This window comes from Stenella coeruleoalba (genome assembly GCF_951394435.1).
Source record: "Stenella coeruleoalba genome assembly, chromosome: 10".
Taxonomy (NCBI): domain Eukaryota; kingdom Metazoa; phylum Chordata; class Mammalia; order Artiodactyla; family Delphinidae; genus Stenella; species Stenella coeruleoalba.
The window spans coordinates 45,647,998-45,668,453 of record NC_137156.1 but is presented as its reverse complement, the minus strand read 5'-3'; the positions used below and the strand labels follow the sequence as shown (position 1 = coordinate 45,668,453).

Genomic DNA, 20,456 nt, shown 5'->3' with positions numbered 1-20,456 from the left:
ATGTCCAGTCACTGTGAAAAATTACACTCTCAAAATTTAATCAATCCTGGAACAAAACTGTATTCGTATTCCTAGCTCCCCCTGTGCAAAATTTTTATATTGGAAAACTAACAGGTGATGCATCTTTCTTTGTAGAGACTGAATAAATTTTTTGCTCTATGAGAGTAGAACTGTCAAAGAATTGAATTTACAAGGACCCCCCCCCCCCAAAAAAACCTATTTCAGTATTCAGCTGTTTCCTAGCAACTGAATCTGCAGATATTTTCTCATCACAAGTGAGTAACAGGGATAAAAATCTGTGTTTCAGTGCACTCAAGTGTCAATGAAAGCAATGCAGCTCAGTGGAAAAAAAACACTATAAATAGTGTGTAAAAATACTAAGTATCTTCTAGCCAATCTGGGCTGAAGTGTTAAAAGGGGTAATTATAATTGTTAAATATGATCAATGATCTGAGGAACAGGAGTGTTTATAGAGGAGTACAGGGTCATTCTTCTGTGAGTGGGGGGAAGGGTGCACAGGGGACACAAAGGTGACCACAGAAATAGTAACCTAAGAATTACTCTGGAAAGTTAGTTCAACCATGAAAAGAGAAGCTGCTGTTCTCAGCTAGAGTTTAAACCTGGCTGAGGCTGCATCATAAATTTCTAGACAAAATATAACCTCACGTATTACATACTCCAGAGAAAACCTGTCAAAAGAGTAACAACTGTAACCCCCGCAGCCAACTGCAGCGGTTCTTAGGAAGCAGGGTACTGCAGCCACAGACGTTCCCAACAGAGACTGCAGAAATATTCTGCATGCACAGCCCTTCCCACATCTGAGGTGCTTCACTCTTTCCTTTTATAAACAGGACACTGAAGTGCAACATCATTTCACGTACTTTTTTCAACAATCTGGAGAAAACACAAACATGCAGCTCTCACAGGGTAATTCACCAGATCCTGAGCACCTGCTCTTCTCAAGGTACTGTGCTAGGCATCAGAGAGAATGACGTTGAACAGGGCTGAGTCCCTACCCTGCAGAAGCCAAACAGGGCTCAGTCCCTACCTGGAGAAGTTGAACAGGGCTGAGTCCCTACCCTGGAGAAGCTGAATAGGGCTCAGTCCTACCTGCAGAAGCTGAACAGAGCTTAGTCCCCACCCTGGAGAAGCTGAACAGGGCTCAGTCCCTACCCTGGAGAAGCCTACATGTAAAACATGTCATAGAACACTTGAGGGTGAATAAGAGAGCAGTAGAGGGGCAGAGGTATTTGACTGCGCCTGGGGAGAGGCAACAATCTATGAAAAAAAGGCACTGACTTTAAGGAGTTATGGGAGACCCACAGTGAAGAACCCAAGTCCTTCACCAATCAGCCACAAGAATTTTGGTAAGCCACCCAAGCCTTTGCGGGGCTAAACTTTCATGCGCAAAATGAAGAGGCCTGACTGGTAAGTTTTATTGAGAGCTCCTTATGAAAGAAGGCTAAAGCGCTACCATACACAATAGGACAAACATGCATGTCCACTGATATCTATAAACCTCAAGTTTGGATTCTAGGAGCCAAGAATGAGGGCAAGATAACACACAAATGATTATCACACAACTCTAAAATCCTGTGCTGCTCTAAAAATCCTATGTCGATGTGCTGCTAACATTTGCTAGCAACTAGAAATAAGTGAATCATTAAAATTTTTGCCACCAATAATTTCCATAAACACAAAGTGCAAAATTGTACTAAGCACCACAGGGAAAAATTCAAACCCCTTAAAATTCTATTCTTCACATGAACTAGCCCCTTCAAATGAACACCTGAAAAATATATAGCACTTTGGAATTTTTTAAGCACCATATATATATATATATATATAATATATATATATATATACACACATATATATATAATATATATATAACTGATTTTTTTTCCAACGGATCTAAGCTAGCCTATCAAAAACCTAGAATATTCCACTAAAACAATAACTTTTACTCAATCCTATTTTGTGATGGTGCTAAAAGCCTCATTTTCTAAAATACTGGGTTGGCCAAAAAGTTCCTTTGGATTTTCCCGTAAGATATTATGAAAATCCCGAACGAACTTTTTGGCCAACCCAATACAATACATATGGAGAAAGATGCCAAGACTCACTTGTAATGACTTGTTCATCTGTGGGATCCAGTGGGCCTGCCTGACCCCACACCCTACCTTGAAATACTCACTTCGGTTACTAGGTCCTCTACAATCTAAAGAGCAACATTCAATTTAGCATCCTCAGTCAACAAGCGTGTCTCAAAGTAAAAAGAGGATGTTTATTTTTTCCCCAAAAATGAATGGTTTTTCTGTTATCGATAGTTTCATGGCTTTTAACTGCACTGCTTTGTTTCCTAGAGCTCAGCACCAGGGGAGAATGAATGGGCTGGTGCCTGAGAGTAAAGGCAGAAGTGAAGGATTAGCAGCTACACTGACTGGTCCACTGCAATCTCTTTAAAATAACATTAAATAACCAGGAAGTAATACTGGAAAAGACATATTAATCAATCCAAAACCAAAGGAAATCAACTAGACACAAATAAGACAAAGAAAATTCTTATATGATTACAAAGTAAGTAACCATTCAAGAAAATTAATTATATTTAAGCACAGCTTAAGGAACTAAACTGAACACTGCTTTTAAAAAGAGGATAAAAGATTTAAGAGGATTCTAAGCTCTGTAGAAATAAAAAATTACTTGATCAAGTGCCTACAAAGAGTATTTTTCCAAAGCAACAAATACTTGGTGAGTCACACATCCAACTACTATTCTAAACATGTGAAAAAGAAAATCCTTTTCAAAAAAAGAAAATCCTTACTTTCCTCTGTGACTCCCAAGAAAGCTGCTTACTTGCTGTCAGTTATTTCCCAGGGAGCTTCTCCGAAGTTCTCTTTCTATCTCTAAATTAGAATAAATATATTTTCTGAAAGTCTGTTTTCTAAAGTTTTACCAGCACCTTCTAATGATGAATCTCACCCACAGAAAGTGAAATTAGTCACATGATGTGAGAAAAAAGAGAATCTGCCTTAAAGATATTCAGCTACAACTTAAGAAGCTGCCCATTTTCTAAAAACAAAGCAAGCACGCTCCACCAGTGACACAGAGTGGAAGTGTGTGAAAACCCAAGCTCGGCCGTGTGACCCCCTACGTCTCAGGGCTTCACTTTACCCTCCCCAGAAATCCAGACTTAAACCCAACTTCACACTTGCCATCACCATCTGGATGACTGACAAGCACCTCCTGCTTAACATGATCAGAGCAGAACTCCTGGTTTTAGCCTGTGGACTTCTCACACAGTCTTCCACATCGTGGTAAAAGACATCACCCTCTAATCAGTCACTCTGGCCAAGAATCTGGGCAGTGCAACACAGTGGTCAGGAGTAAAGACTGAAGCCAGGCTGCATGGATGCAAACCCTGCCCTGGCTCCTCACTTAGCTGTGCAGACTGTACGCCTCAGAGACTGAAAATGGTACCCACCTAACAGGATTACTGTGAAGATGAAATGTGAAGCTCATGTGAAGCATTTAGAACAGCACCTGGCAAATATTAAATGTTCATTAAGTATAAGCTATCATTATTGTTTTTATCCTGATTTCCTCTTTTTCTCTCACACCCAGTGTGTCAACAGCACTTCAAGAAAGTAACTGAAATCCAGAGAGTTCTCTGAATCATCACCACCACAACCAGCCTCTTTCCAGCCACTATCTAGATCAAAGTGATAAAATTCTGAACTAGTCTTCCTACTGCCATTCTTTCTATACCCTCCAAAGTGGTTTTCAGCCACAGTAACCTATTCTAAATATAAATCAGATTATATCACTCCCTTTTCCAAAACTATCCAATGGTTTTCCACTACATTAGGCTAAAAAATCAATCTCTCTACCCCGGTTTATTCAAAGTCCTGCAACGCTGCCGTCTCATTCTGTACAGCTCCCCGCTAGCTCACTACGCTCCAGCATTGTGCAAAAATGCCAACCCTCTCTCCTTGGGGCCTTGGCATCAGTGACCGCTCCTGCCTAGAATGTACTTTCCTCTACTTTTGCTCTGCTGGCTCCTTCATGTCACATATAATATTGTTATTGTTTATTTCTTTGGTAACTGGTATAAGTTTTATAAGAGAAGAAATTTCATCTATCCTATTAAGTATTATATCCCTAGTACTGAAAACAATACGTGGGTGAACAAATAAAAAGTTATTAAAAAAAAAAAAACCATTAACTGAGAGAACTGGCTAAAGGTTCTAAAATTGTTATGTGAAGCAAAGAAATATATCTTTCCCTCATTCTTTTCCCTAACTGGTTATCAATTTATTGCATCTCAACTCCAAATTCACCCTTTTTGCCTGCTCTGTAACTGGACCCTAATACACTTACCTTTCAATATTTCCTGAGTTTGAAGATCTAAATCCCCTGATAATACAACTACTCATAAAGGCACAGTTTTTCATCAAAAGATCCTAAGAATCACAATTAGAAAACCCGAGATCCACTTATCGCTGCAGCAATTACTGGCCAAAAAGACACTGGACAAACTACCTGGCCTCTCTGAGCAGCACTTTCCTAGCCTGTGTGATGCAGACGGTCATCCTCATCCATCTCAGAGACTTGTGGTGAGGATCAAATGAGATCACAGACAAGCAGTAAACTATGTGCGGACAGTAAGAGTCATCTTCATTATTCAGTATCTATCAGTCCAACAAAATGTTATTGAGCACTGACCCTATGTTACGTAGAGAGAAAAGTTTAAGACCAAGCCCTTACTCTCAAAAAGCTTACATTGTAGTTGAGAAGAAAAACGCTAACTGGAGTAATCTCACTGCAGTTTGGTAGTGTGCAGAATGCTGTGGGGGCACAAAGGAGACACACTCAGTACAATCCTGGGGCTCAGGGGGGCTTCCTGGAGGAAGCAGTGCCACAGCTGAGTCTCACGGATCAGCAGGGTGAGAAAAGAGCTCTTATCAAATAAGAACATAATGCCCATCTTTTACTAGTCCTAAAGCATGCTCAAAAGCCAGATTTGTTATCTTATAATATAAATCACATGATCAAAGACTAACAACAAGATTGCAGATGTCACCTGGGGTAAAATTCTTCTATCAACTTAGACTTTCCCCAGCACCATTTATTTCTTCCTCTACCACAAATTAGAATACCTTTTTCTAAATCTTTAGGACAATTCTTCTCATCCTACAAGGATATTTCCAAATTCTTTCAATTACATACTTCAAGGTCAAAACCTTCCTCACTGGAAAGGACTGTAATCAAGAAACCATCACAATGGGTTTAATTTCCCCTTTGCCACAGCCTAAAAGCAACACCTTCCCTTCCTCCCAGAGCTTCAGACTCCAAAGCTGTCAGGACAGCTTCCCAGGCAACCCCCTCCATCCACTCTCCTTCACGGCGAGGCAAAAGGCTCTATGGACAACCTCTCAACCAGACTCGGGCCCTGACCTACCCAGGAGAAAGCCAAGCACTTTTTGGCCAACCCAGTATTTTAGAAAATGAGGCTTTTGGCACCAATACAAAGTAGGACTGAGTAAAAGTTATTGTTTTCAGAATAAAAACAATACCAGAAAAAATTATAAGTTTTAACTCAAAAGGAAAGGTTGGCCTTTGCTTATACAGTAATCGGTACAGCTTAAAAAGAGCCACAGCACATAACTTTGAAGTTATGTACTAAACACTAAGTACCCAAAAAAGTGTCCCAAAAAAGTACAAAAGAAAACTACACTCAGATTAACAAACAACACTGAAAAATGTATTTTTAAGATGTTATCACTTAAGTGTCTGTTTAAACAAATCTCTTAAAAAGCACTGATTATGTCATTTATTTAACTCAGCTACCTCCAATTTCACCCAGCAGCGGGCTGTTTATTGTAGCACTAACCTAGTACTGCTTTTCCTAATTAAACATAAAGACTTTCTTCTACATTGCCCTCTACTGACACAAAATAACAATTTAGAACAGAAATCTAGGGGTTATATCTACCACAGGCCATACTAATTGTTAAGGGTCACATATGACATCCATCTCCAAGGAAAAAAAGACACAATCTTGAAGAGACAAAGGCTGTTCACAAAATTAATCATCTCACCAATAGTATTACTAGGAGAAAGAAAAAAATGACAAAATTAACCATGAGTAGTAACAAATAAAAACCTACTTAAAGTGACTTTCCTGGTGGCACAGTGATTAAGAATCCGCCTGCCAATGCAGGGGATGATCCCTGGTCTGGGAAGATCCCACATGCTGCAGAGCAACTAAGCCCGTGTGCCACAAAGCCTGCGCTCTGGAACCCGCGAGCCACAACTACTACAAAACTACTGAAGCCCACATGCCCTAGAGCCCGTGCACCACAACTACCGAGCCCACGCAGCACAACTACTGAAGCCCACGTGTTCTAGGGCCCACGTGCTGCAACTACTGAGCCCGTGTGCTGTAACTACTGAAGCCCACGTGCCTAGAGCCCACGCTCTGCAACGAGAAGCCACCGCAATGAGAAAGCCTGCACACAACGAAGAGTAGCCCTCACTCACCGCAACTAGAGAAAGCCCGTGTGCAGCAATGAAGACCCAATACAGCCAAAAAACTAAATTAAAAAAAAAAACCTACTTAAATACATAAATATAAGACATGACACCATAAAACTCCTAGAAGAGAACATAGGTAAAACATTATCATACATAAATTGTACCAATGTTTTATTAGGTCATTCTCCCAAGTCAATAGAAATAAAAGGAAAAATAAACAAATGGGACCTAATCAACCTTACAAGCAAAAGAAAGAAAAACCACACTTGCACAGCAAAGGAAACCATCAATAGAACGAAAAGATAGCCTATGGACTGGGAGAAAATATTTGCAAATGATGTGACCAACAAGGGCTTAATTTCCAAAATACACAAACAGCTCATATAACTCAATGACAAAAAAACAAACAACCCAATCAAAAAATGGGCAGAAGATCTAAATAAACATTGCTCCAAAGAAGACATACAGATGGCCAATAGGCACATAAAAGGATGCTCATCATCACTAATTATTAGGAAAAAGCAAATCAAAACTACAGTGAGGTATCACCTCACAACAGTCAGAATGGCATTAAAAAGTCTACAAACAACAAATGCTAGAGAGGGTGTGGAGAAAAGTGAACCCTCCTACACTGTTGGTGGGAATTTAAGCTGGTACAGTCACTATGGAAAACAGTATTGGAGGTTCCTTAAAAAACTAAAAATAGAGTTGCCTTATGATCCAGCAATCCCACTCTTACGCATATACCCAGACAAACCATAATTCAAAAAACTACATGCACCCCTATGTTCATAGCAGCATTACTAAAATAGCCAAGACGTGGAAACAACCTAAATGTTCATCAACAGATGAGTGGATAAAGAAGATGTGGTACACATATAAAATGGAATGGAATGAAATGTCATTTGCAGCAACATGGATGGCTGCTAGAGATTATCGCACTAAGTGAAGTAAGTCAGAAAGAGAAAGATAAATACCATATGACAGCACTTATATGTGCAATCTAAAATATGATACAAATGAGCTTATCTATGAAACAGAAACAGACTCACAGACATAGAGAATGGACTTGTGGTTGCCAAGGGGGAGGGATGGATTGGGAGTTTGGGGTTAGCAGACACAAACTATTATAGAATGGATAAACAACAAGGTCCTACTGTATAGCACAGGGAACTATATTCAATACCCTGTGATAAACCATAATGGAAAAGAATATATATATGCATAACTGAGTCACTTTGCTGTACAGCAGAAATTAACTCAACCTTGTAAGTCAACTATACTTCAATAAAATAAATTTTAAAAAAATTAAAACCTAGGAGTTCTACAAGTAACAGTACAGCATCATAAGCAATCTGAATATTATTATAAAAATTAAACTATTTTTTAAGAAGTACAGAACAAAACTATCAAGAGTATGTAACTGAAAACATGAACATATAGAAATAAAGTGAACATGGAAATATGGAAACAAAGTAAAATACTTACAGCCAGAGCCTTGGACAGTTTGGTTCTAAATTCATTAAGGATGATAGCCACAATGTCCTTGAGTGGTACATAAGCAAAGCCATTTTCCAAATAGACTTTCCTTCCTCTGAACAAATCCAGAGCATCAGCAAAAGGGATCTGAATTCAGTGTGAAAAACAGGGAAAATAAGTCAGTACCTGTCATTACGAAATTCTCCTACGTCTTCGTAAGTACTAAGGCTAAACAAAATCCCTCCTCTGAGAAAATCATTAGTCCTAGCAGATCTAAAGAAAAAAAAAAGCAAGAAGATCAATTTATACTCCTTGTAAGTAAACAACAGCATTAGGAAGGAGTGGCAGGCGGAAAATGTGTTTGTTTTAGAGTAGATCTTTCAAAAAATAATAAGCCAAGTTAAAATGCTTTATTTTCATTCTTAACTCATCAATTTACAAATTATAATCACCAGGATTTCAAATTCCCAGCTCAAGCCCTCTGGGTACACTGCATTCCTCTCACGTGACATAGTCCACATTTTGTTCTGTATCAAGTGGAATCCAATGTGTATACAATATGTTCAGTGCTAAAAATTACCAGTAAGTAAAGTAATTCCAAATTTCTTCATCTATGTTTCCACTCTTTCTCCAGAGAAATATATTGGAAAAGCTAATCTCAACACTAAGAAATGGAAATAATAATAAATGTCCAGTTTTATCTTTAAAATAAGTACTTGCCAGTAAATATTTTTTTAAAAACCTAATAAATACTATTCTACTTACACTTTTTAAAGTCCTATGAACTATGGTAAAATTTTAAGAGATGAGATTATGGTAATGGTATTAATAAATTGCAAAACTCATCCTTACTCTTCAACAGAGTTTTTCTACTTCTTAAAAATGAGATAAAAAAACTAGGTTAAAAAAAAAAAAAGATTCCCCAAATACCCTATTCACCCAAGTTTTATGGAAGAGTTAAATCTATATGCCCATAATTCTTCAATGTATTCAATGACACCACACAATAATCAGATCATGTGTTTTTACAGAAAGTTTCTAATTAATTTACAGATTTCTACATCCAGCACACAGTCCTTGCCCTGAAGCAGTTCACCACTTGGTTGAAGAAACAAGACGGACTCACGTGGACAAACACGCCCTGCAGGAGGACGCTGGCCAGACTGGGGTGGGGGTGGGGGGAGCGGGGGAGGTAGGGATGGAGTGCCCGTGGTGGCAGGACCCGCACCAGACACCAGGCATGGGCGGCAGATAGCCGCCCCTCCCCTGCTTCGGGAGGTCCTCAGCCCCGCAGCCCTGCACCTGGCTCACACAGGCAGGAGTCTGTGCTGAGGGTGCGCGGATGGCGGTGTGGGGGCAGGGGCCGGACCCGGGCAGGGGGAAGAAGGCCGGGGCCCCAGGGCACCCGGGAGGGAGGAGAGGCTCCCGCGCGGAGGCGGCGTAGGGAACAAGGGGCCGGGGAAGAGGGGCGTTGCAGGGCTTCCCAGCCCCAGCGCAGCCCGAGGCTGAGCACAGTGAGGAGAGCGTGGCCCGCAGTGGGTCGGCACCCGAGCAGCGCCAGGGGTCGGTGCAGCGCAGCCCGGGGCGGAGAGCACAGCACATCCGGGGGGCGAAGACAACATCCGAACAGAAGGGGGAGAGGCTGCGCCCACAAGAGGCTACACAAATGCGTCAATAAAACACGGATAGGAGCTCAATGTGATACATTTAACAAAACCTAGGAAGTACTTTAAAAGCGTACCTACCTTATAAACTGATTCCAGCTCCAACTGAACCCCACCTAAACTGTGTGATGAAGCCATAATATCCTGTTCTCGGAGAGTCTTATCTTCATCACTTATCTAAAAGGAAACATATTTTATATCGTTTAAAAATTAAAACTCTGCATTCAGTTTCAATAAAGCACTTTCCTGTTCTAGTGAAGATTCTATACTTTTTCAAAACTTTTAAAACCCTGGTATCTGAAATCATTCCTAATATGATTATTAAGTCGTTACTATCATTAATGAAGCCAAAATATAGAAGAAAATTTAAATTCAATATACTTTCAAATTTCTACTCTGTCAATTTCTGAGGACACATATCGAAAGAACAGTAGCAGAGAAACAATATCCTGGACTAGCTGCACCCACAGACTCATGAAAGGAGAAAATGAAAACCTTTCTGAAGAAATATACAATTCTCCTAGGGCTTAGTATAGTCCTCCAAATAACTCCCCAAATACAATCTCTAGCACACAGAGAAAACACACACACAAGGAAATAAGACTCCATCAGTGGGAACCAGATTGGTAAAACGAAAAGAAAAGTATAAGGATTGGAAAAAAGAAACAAAATTGTCATTATTTACATATTATGTGATTAGAATCCTTAGAAAATCCAGAAAAATCCACAGATAAATTATTAGACCTACTGACCTAATTAAGCAAGGTATCTGGCTACAATGTCATATACAGAAAAACCAATTGTATTTCTATCTGCCAGCAGCCCACTTTAATAATGGATTTTTTTTAAACTACCATTCATAATGGGATTAAAACTATCAGTATTTAGGAATAAATCTAACAAAAGATGGTCAAGACCTCTAGGAAAAAAAAAAATGTAAAACCTTACTGAAGGAAACTGGAGAAAACCTAAATAACCGAGAGACATCCATAAACATGCACCAGATGATGTAATACTATAAATGTACCAATTCTCCTCAAATTAACCTGCAGAATCAATATACTCTCAAGCAAAATCACAATAGTTTATGTGTCTGTGTTGCTTCTAGAATGTATAGGGACACACAAAGTGCCAAGGAAAGCCAAGATAGAAAAAGACAGTCAACCCAATAGAAAAATGATCAAAAGATATGAACACACGCTTTACAACTGAGAAAATTTGAAGGGCCAATAAATACGATCGTATCTCGTCTTATTGCACTTGGCTTTATTGTGCTTCCCAGATATTACTCTTTTTTTTTTTTAAACAAATTGAAGGTTTGTGGCAACCCTGTGTTGAGGAAGTCTATTGGCACCATTTTTCCAACAGTATTTGCTCACTTCGTGTCTCTGTCACATTTTCGTAATTCTCAAAGTATTTCAAACATTTTCATTATTATTGTATTTGAGAGCACTGAACAAACAAACATGTATCATCAAAAATCAGTGCAAGAGAGTCATCAACTGAAAACTACCACCTCAATTCCTTTTTGGTAATGGACAGGATAAAAATACAAAAACTAAAAATGTAATATAACTAGATGTCATGAGAAGTCTCAATAGGCAAAAATTTTAAAGGGTGTCACAGCACACATTATATACAATCAACACTCATTCTAGAGTGTTTAAATTGAGTTTTAGCAATAGCAAATATTTCTCTAAGAGCTAACACCAGATTATTTTCCTTTAGTATTGGCTTTGTTTACATATACCTGTTGATAGTAACTTCTCTACAAAATTGACTATTTACCTTTTACTCCGCATTCCATAGGACAAATCCTTCCAAGCTCAAATATACCACCAGATACACAATGCAAAGACTATTTGAGAAGAGGCAGGTATGTTTCAGAGCCAAGCTGTAATTCACAAACAGCAACTGATAAAGTGAGAAACTGACCAGGGAGACATAGTGAAAGGGAACAAGGTATCTGTACATCCTCGTGATGATCTTTCACTATCTTTAAGTGATTTCCAATTTAAATATAAAAACTATTTCAAATTTGTGCAGTGAACGCTTACTTATTTGAAATTAAATAAAAATTAAATACACATGCCTGTTCTCCCCACCATTAATGGGGATAATCATAGGTGATTGCATGGATCGTTTTTTGCCCAAATGGTTTTGACTGGATCTGGCAATACTGAAGTTGAGGCCAAATGTGTTTAACCCACCACATCCCTTTTACAATCACTTATTATAGCAACAAAGAATTAGATAACTTTGAACATACAGATGTTTGCCATGATAATATCTGGGGTTTTAACTGAACAAATCCCACAGCAATATATAAGAACCACTAAGACTTCTCCACGAATATAGGGGAATATAGTACCTCTCTTTCCCTAAACTCAACTCAAATATTTGTATTAACAATACCACAGGTGTTTATAAGCAATTAACTGCTCACCAAGTAACTGTCAGGTAAGCAGGGGAAGCACACTTCAGCTCAACTGTCATACAACAGAATACTTTACTTACAAGAGACTTAATGTTCCAAACACTCTTCTACCTTAGGTATATAGTCAAGGCTCAATTTAAACAAAATTCAAGGTCTTGAATGAAAACTAGAGTAGATTATTAAAGAATGTGGTAAGACTGTCTTTCACTGAAATCTTCCCCCACCCCCCAAAAAACTAGAAAAAAAATTACCTGGACTTTACTTAGATTAGAAATAATGAATAAAATTCTAAGGGATTCAATGTGTTTCTAAACTGTTCACCCAAAGTAACTGGGTGCATTCCAAATAATGCACATTCTAGCTGAAATTAATGTCATTTCCTACATGATAGCCTTTCAGTAAATATTGTTTTTCCTTGGTGAATTAAAAAGTTCATCCATTTGCCACACACATCTAAACCTTCATTTAGCTATTTAATAATAAACAAAATAATTGTCACTGAAAAATGTTGGATGACTGTCTGAAACTTTATTAATTAGTATAAACTTCTATTAACTTCATTATTTCAAATTTCTAAAATAATCTTGAGTATTCTCTTCTGCTTCTGGTATAAAAACTACTGGGAAAAATATGAGCATATTTCACTTTCTCAGGCTTCCCTAATGAGGTTAACTACTGGATGCCTAGAAAAAACTCATTCTCCAAAAGAGCAAGACAAAATTAAACAGCTTCCTGCTTTTACTAACAAAGGATCTCATGTAAGAGTTAAAAACAACTACAGTGGAACAATTATAAAAGCAGAGGAACTGAGTAGAAAGTATATCGTTTTTGTAACTGCAGAAACCTAAGTTCAAATCTTAAAAAAGTGAATTAACCTCTTCATACCTCAGTTTCTCCATTGGTAAAAGGAAGAAAATAATACCTGTTTCATGAACTTTTTTGTCAGAATTAAGTAAAATAAAGTATGTAAAGTGTCTAGAATAGGCCTAACATATAGCATGCCTTTAATAAATGGTAAATATTTATTATTACTATCAGTAATGTACATTTTGATTAGCTTGTTTTCCAGGAACACAGTGAAACATTTTTGATCCACATGATCATGATAAGATGGCAAAGCTGGAAGATCCTGAGCTCACCTCCTCCTACAAACACACCAAAACTACACCTATATATACAACAACTCTCTCTGAGAATGACCTGAAGACTAGCAGAAGAGCTCTTGTACAATTAAGGATATAAAGAAAAAAACACACTGAGTAGGGTAGAAGGGGCAGAGACACTATCTAGTCAAGACCCACATCCCCAGAGCAGCAAGCCACAAGCAGGAGGAGATATCACAAACTCAGAGGCCCTCCCTCAGGAGCGAAGGGTTTGAGCCCCATATTGGGCACACCAGACCCAGGGACTGGCACTGGGTAGGTGAGCCCACTTAACTAGCTTTGAAAACCAGCAGGGCTTATGCACAGGAGAGCTGAAGGAAATTGAAATTTCACTTTTAAAGGGCTCACACACAAACTCACTCACTGGGAGTCCCAGCACAGAGGCTGCAGTTTAAAAAGAGCCTAGTGCTCTAGATAGCTTGCCAAGGCCACCCCAGCAAACCCCAGGTCCACTCCAGCACCAATCATCCCACCAAGGCAGCAGCCCCAACATGTCCTGGAAAAGCCCCAGCCCATCCCCACTACAACTCCACCTGGCCTGCCAAAGCTGACCAGCACATACAGTCTACACTGGGGATACTCCTATACAAGATCACACCTCCAAAACCAAGAGACATAAGGTTTCACCTAATTCACAGAAACAAACACAGAAAGTCAAACAAAATGAGGAGACAGAGAAATCTGTTCCAAACAAAAGAACAAAATAAAATCCCAGAGGAAAACCCTAATGAAATGGAGATAAGTAATTTACCTGATAAAGAGTTCAAAGCATGGTCACAAAGATGCTCGCAGAACTCAGGAGAAGAATGGAGGAACACAATGAGAACTTCACAAAGAGTTAGAATATATAAGAACCAATCAGAGCTAAAGAATACAACAACTGAAATGAAAAATACATTAGAGGAAATACACAGCATTTTAGATGATACATAAGACCACATAAGCAACAAGGAAGAGAGAATAGTGAAACTCAACCAATAAGAACAGAAAAAAGAAAAACGAATTTTTAAAAATGGGAATAATTTAAGGGAACTCTAGGACAACACCAAGTGCACTAACATTCACATTATGGGCCCAGAAGGAGAAAGGGGCAGAAAACCTATTCAGTAAAATTATGGCTGACAACTTCCCCAGACTGGGGAAGAAAACACACATGCAGGTTCAGGAAGCATAAAATCCCAAACAAGATGAACCCAAGAGATCCACACCAAGACATATCATAATTAAAATGGGAAAAGTTAAAGACAGGGAGAGAAACTTTAAGGCAGCAAGAGAAAAACAGTGAGTCACATACAAAGGAACCCCCAAAAGGCTATCAGCTGACTTTTCAGCCGAAACTTTGCAGACCACAAGGGAGTGTCATGCTGCATTTAAAGTAATGAAAGAAAACAACTTACAACCAAGAACAGCCAGGAAGGCTACTGTTCAGAATCAAAGGAGAGTTAAAGAGTTTCCCAGACAAGCAAAAACTAAGAGTTCATCACCACTAAACCAGCCTTACAAATGTTAAAGGGTTTTTAAGCAGAAAAGGCTATAACTAGAAATAAGAAAATATATGAAAGAAAAAAACCTCACAGCTAAAGGCAAATACATAGTAAAGACAGTGGATCATCCATTTAAAAAGCTAGTATGAACATTAAAAGAAGAAAGTCATAAAATCAACTATAATTACAATAAGCAATTAAGAGACACACAAAATAAAAAGATGTAAAATATGACACCAAAAACATTAAATGTAGATGGGAGGAGTAAAAAAGTAATGCTTTTAGAATGCATTCAAACTTAAGCAAACATCAGGTTAAAACAAACATATATACACACACACACACACACACACACACACACACACACACATATATATATACACACATATATGAACCTCATGGTAACCAAAAACCAAAACCCTACAAGAGATACACAAAAAATAAAGATAAAGGAATCCAAACATAGCACTAAAGAAAATCATCAAACCACAAGAGAAGAGAACAAGAGAAGAAGAAAGGAAGAGAAATACAAAAACAACCAGAAAACAACAGCAAAATGGCAATAAGTACATAGCTATCAGAAATTACTTTAAATGTAAATGGACTAAACTCACAAATAAAAAGATATAAGGTAGCTGAATGGATAAAAAAAATAAGACCCATTTATAGCCTGCCTACAAGACACTCACTTCAGATCTAAAGACACACACAGGCTGAAAGTGAAGAAATGAAAAAAGATATTCCATGAAAAAAATGAAAAGAAAACTGGGAGAGAAATACTTGTATAAGATAAAAGATTTTTTAAAACAAAGGCTGTAACAAAAGATAAAGAAGGACATTACATAATGATAAAGAGGTCAATCTAACAAAAGGATATGATGTTTGTAAATCTTTATGCACCCAACATAGGAGCATATAAATATATAAAGCAAACATTAACAAACATAAAGGGAGAAACTGACAGTAATACAATAATAGTAGGGGACTTTAATATCCCACTTACATTAATGGATAGAGAGAAAATCAATAAGTAAACACTGACCTTAACGCACTAGACCAGATGGACATAATAGATGTGTGTGTGTGTATGTGTGTGTGTGTGTGTGTATAGAACATTCCATCCAAAAGCAGAACTCACATTCTTTTCAAGTGCACATGTGACATTCTCCAGGACAGATCATATGCTAGGCCACAAAACAAGTCTCAATAAATTAAAGAAGACTGAAATCATATCAAGCACCTCTTCTGATCACAACATCACAACAGTTTGAAACTTGAAATCAATTACAAGAAGAAAATTGGAAAAACAAAAACATGTGGAGGCTGAACAACATGCTACTAAACAACCAATCAGTGAACAAATAAATCAAAAAGGAAATTTAAAAATACCTAGAGACATATGAAAATGAAACCAAATGATCCAAAAACTATGGGATGCAGCAAAAGCAATTCTAAGAAAAAAGCTCATAGCGATACAGGCCTACCGCAAGAAACAAAAACAGGGCTTCCCTGGTGGCGCAGTGGTTGAGAGTCTGCCTGCTGATGCGGGGACTTGGGTTCGTGCCCCAGTGCGGGAGGATCCCACATGCCGCAGAGCGGCTGGGCCCGTCAGCCATGGCCACTGAGCCTGTGCGTCCGGAGCCTGTGCTCCACAGCGGGAGAGGCCACAACAGTGAGAGGCCCGCATACCGCAAAAAAAAAAAAAGAAACAAAAACAACTAAAATAAACAATCTAACTTTACACCTAAAGGAACTAGAAAAAGAAGAGCCAACAAAACCTAAAATTAGTAGAAGGAAGGAAATTAAAAGACCAGAGTGGATATAAATGAAATAGAGACTAAAAAAAAAAAAAAAAATAGAAAAGATCAATGAAACCAAAAGCTGGTTCTTTGAAAACATAAAGAAAATAGACAAACCTGTAGCCAGACTCATCAAGTGAAAAAAAAAAAAAAAAGAGAGAGGGCCCAAATAAACAAAATCACAAACGAAAGAGAATTTACAACCAATACCACAGAAACACAGCCATAAAAGACTACTACAAACAATTACATGCCCCCAAATTGGACAACCTAGTAATAATGGATAAATTCCTCAAAACACACAATCTTCCAAAACTGAATCAGGAAGAAATAGAAAATCTCAACAGACCAATTACCAGTAATGAAATTGAATCAGTAATAAAAAAAAAAAAATCCAGCAAACAGAAGTCCAGGATCAGATGGCTTCACAGAGGAACTGTATCAAATATTTAAAGAAGAGTTATCCTTCTCAAACTATTCCAAAAAATTGAAGAGGAAGAAATGTTGCCAAACTTATTCTACAAGTCCAATATCACCCTGATACAAAACCAGACAAAGACACTACAAAAATAGAAAATAACAAGCCACTGTCTCTGATGAATATGGAATGCAAAAAATCTTCAACAAAATATTAGTAAAACAAATTCAACAATACATTAAAAGGATTATATACCATGACTGAGATTTAGTCTCAGGATGCAAGGATGGTTCAATATCTGCAAATCAATGTGCTAAACCACAATAATAAAACAAAGAAAAAGAATCACATGATCATCTCAATAGATGCAGAAAAAGCATTTGACAAAATCCAACATCCATTTATGATAAAAAAAACTCCTAACAAAGTGTGTATAGAGGGAACATATCTCAACATAATAAAGATTACATACAACGAACCCACAGCTAACACTATACTTGATGGTGAAAAGTTGAAAGACATGGATGCCCATCCTCACCACTTTTATTCAACACAGTACTAGAATCCTAGCCATAGCAATCAGACAAGAAAAAGAAATCAAACGCATCCAAATTGGAAGGAAGAAGTAAAACTGTTACTATTTGCAGATGACATACTACATGTAGAAAAACTTAAGACTCCAGCAAAAAAACTATTAGAACTAATAAATTCATGCAGTAAAGTTGCAGAATATAAAATTAAATTACAGAAATCTGTTGCATTTCTGTACACTAATAACTCTCAGAAAGAGAAATTAAGTAAATCCCATTTACAAATGCATCAAAATAAATAAGATACCTAGAAATAAATTTAACCAAAGAGGCTAAAAACCTGTACTCTGAAAACCATAAGACAGTGACGAAAGAAAATGAAGACAATACAAATAATTGGAAATATATACCATGCTCATGAAATGAAAGAATAAATATTGTTAAAATGCCCATACTACCCCAAAAAACTACAGTCCATGCAATCCCTATCAAAATACCCATGGCATTTTTCACAGAACTAGAACAGTCCTAACTAGAATAGCCTAAAATTTGTATGAAACCATAAAAGACCCCAAATACTCAAAGCAATCTTGAGAAAGAAAAACAAACTTGGAAATATCATGCTCCTGATTTCCAACCATACTACAAATCTACAGTAATCAAAATAGTATGGTACTGCCGCAGAAACAAACACATAGATCAGTGGAACAGAATTAAGAATCCAGAAATAAACCCATACTTTTTTGGTCAACTAATTTACCACAAAGAAGCCAAGAATTTACAATAGGGAAAAACAGTCTCTTCAATAAATGGTGTTGGGAAAACTGAACAGCTAAATGCAAAAGAGTGAAATGGCCATTTTCTAACACCATATACAAAAATAAACTCAAAATGGGTTAAAGACTTAAATGTAAGACCTGAAAGCATAAAACTCGTAGAAGAGAACATAGGTAGTATGTTGTCTGACATCAGTCTCAGCAATTTCTTTTTTTTGGATCTGTCACCCCAGTCAAGAAAAACAAAAGCAAAAATAAACAGATAGGACTTCATCAAACTAAAAAGCTTTTGCAGAATGAAGAAAACTATCAACAAAACAAAATGGCCACCTACTGAATGGGAGAAAATATTTGCAAATGATAACTGATATGGGGTTAATATCCAAAATATATGAACAACTCATATAACTTAATATCAAAAACAAACAATCTGATTAAAAACTGGGCAGAGGAGATGAATAGACATTTTTTCCAAAGAAGACAAACAGATGGCCGACAGGCACATGAACAGATGCTGAACATCACTACTCACCAGGAAAAGGCAAATCAAAACCACAATGAGCTATCACCTCATACCTGTCAGAATGGCTATTATCGAAAAGATAAATTTTGGGGAGGGTGTGGAGAAAAGGGAACCCTAATACACTGTTGGTGTATTAAATTGTAAATTGGTGCAGCCTCTGTGGAAAACAGTATGGAGATGCCTCAAAAAATTAAAAATAAAACTACCATGCAATACAGCAATTCCACTCCTGGAAAGAAAACAAAAACATTAATTCAAAAAGATATATGCACCCCTATGTTCACTGAAGCATTATTTACAATAGCCAAGATATGGAAGCAATCTAAGTCTCTACTGATAGACAAATGGATAAAGAAGATGTGGTATATATATACACAGTGGAATATTATTCAGCCATGAATGACATCTTGATACTTGTGACAACATAGACTGACCTAGAGTGTATTATGCTAAGTGAAAAAAGTCAGAGAGAGAAAAACAAATACCATGATTTACCTATATGTGGAATCTAAAAACCCAAACAAAAGAACAAACAAAGAACAGAAGTAGACTCACAGATACAGAAAACGAGCTAGTTTTTGCCAGAGGGGAGGCGGACAGGGGGAAGGGCAAATAGGTGAAGGTGATTAAGAGGTACAAACTTCTAGTTATAATATAAGTAAGTCACAGGGATATAATGTACAGCATAGGAAATACAGTCAGTAATACTGTAATAACTGTGTATGGTGACAGATGGTAAGAAGATGCATAGTGGTGATCACTTTGTAATGTATAAAAACATTAAATCATTATGTTGTACACCTGAAACTAAAATGATGTTGTAAGTCAACTATATTTCAATTAAGTAAATAAAGTGAAATGTTTCCTGAAACTAAACTGGTTTCTATGAATTTGTCATTTTATTAGTTAAACTAACATATGACTGGTCTTTAGGGGGTATACAAAATAACTAATAAAGTTAGCTAGGTTATCGCTACAGCACCTTACAATCAAGGCATATTATGCTTCCCAAATTAACATCTTCCTGAACAGAAGTATATAACAAACTTCTCTAAATGGAATCGCATTTCCAGAATGACTTACATTATTATTCCAGAGATGCTCCATCTTCAGTCTGGTTAATTTTCAATCAGCAAAGACCCTGAACATTTGAGCCTTGAAGTTCTCTTTCCACCACTACTCACAATTCCCCTACCTCAATCTCTATTTTCCACACCCACCCACGAAATAGTAAGTACCTGAATGTTTCAAATGGTATATGCAGTAATGGTATAATCTTTTTTCAAGCAAAAATCACACAGACCTCTAACAGTTTTGGTAAAGTTATACTTCCTTATTTTATAATCATGTTGTTTTACATACTCCTTAGTAAAAGAATTAAGGATCTGGGTTGTGTGCATCTTTTTCTTTTTGGTATTCTTCATCAGACCAAGAATGGGGAGAGCAGGCTCCCTCTGCCAGCAATCCTGAAAGGGGATTAAGAGCGAGGTCTGGAGCGGCAAACGTTCCCACAGGTGAACAGGTGTCGGAGGCTGTCTGTGTAGACTGCCCTGCTGTTCACCCTGTGCAGAGTCCCTCACTGAGGGGGGATTACACATCCCCTACCTGCTGAACTCACATGTAGCCATGTGACTTGCTTCAGT

At 37.7% G+C, this 20,456-nt stretch overlaps 1 protein-coding gene across 9 annotated transcripts in view; it reads right to left on the bottom strand.

Annotated features, from left to right (window-relative positions):
* The window catches only part of PRIM2 (DNA primase subunit 2), a 278,733-nt gene that overhangs the window by 199,141 nt on the left and 59,136 nt on the right, over positions 1-20,456 (bottom strand). For 7 of the 9 annotated variants that reach the window (XR_013830222.1, XM_079934631.1, XM_079934630.1 and 4 more), the window contains 2 exons: positions 9,765-9,860; positions 8,029-8,166 (listed from right to left, as the gene is read on the bottom strand). Coding sequence is in view for 8 of the 9 variants with exons in the window: in XM_079934631.1 (XP_079790757.1) it covers positions 8,029-8,166; positions 9,765-9,860 (234 nt within the window). In the remaining variant the exon portion in view is untranslated. Of the gene's footprint in view, positions 1-8,028; positions 8,167-9,764; positions 9,861-10,064; positions 10,117-14,577; positions 14,597-20,456 lie in introns of those variants that run through there. The other 2 variants (XM_079934637.1, XM_079934636.1) reach the window with 2 other exon arrangements.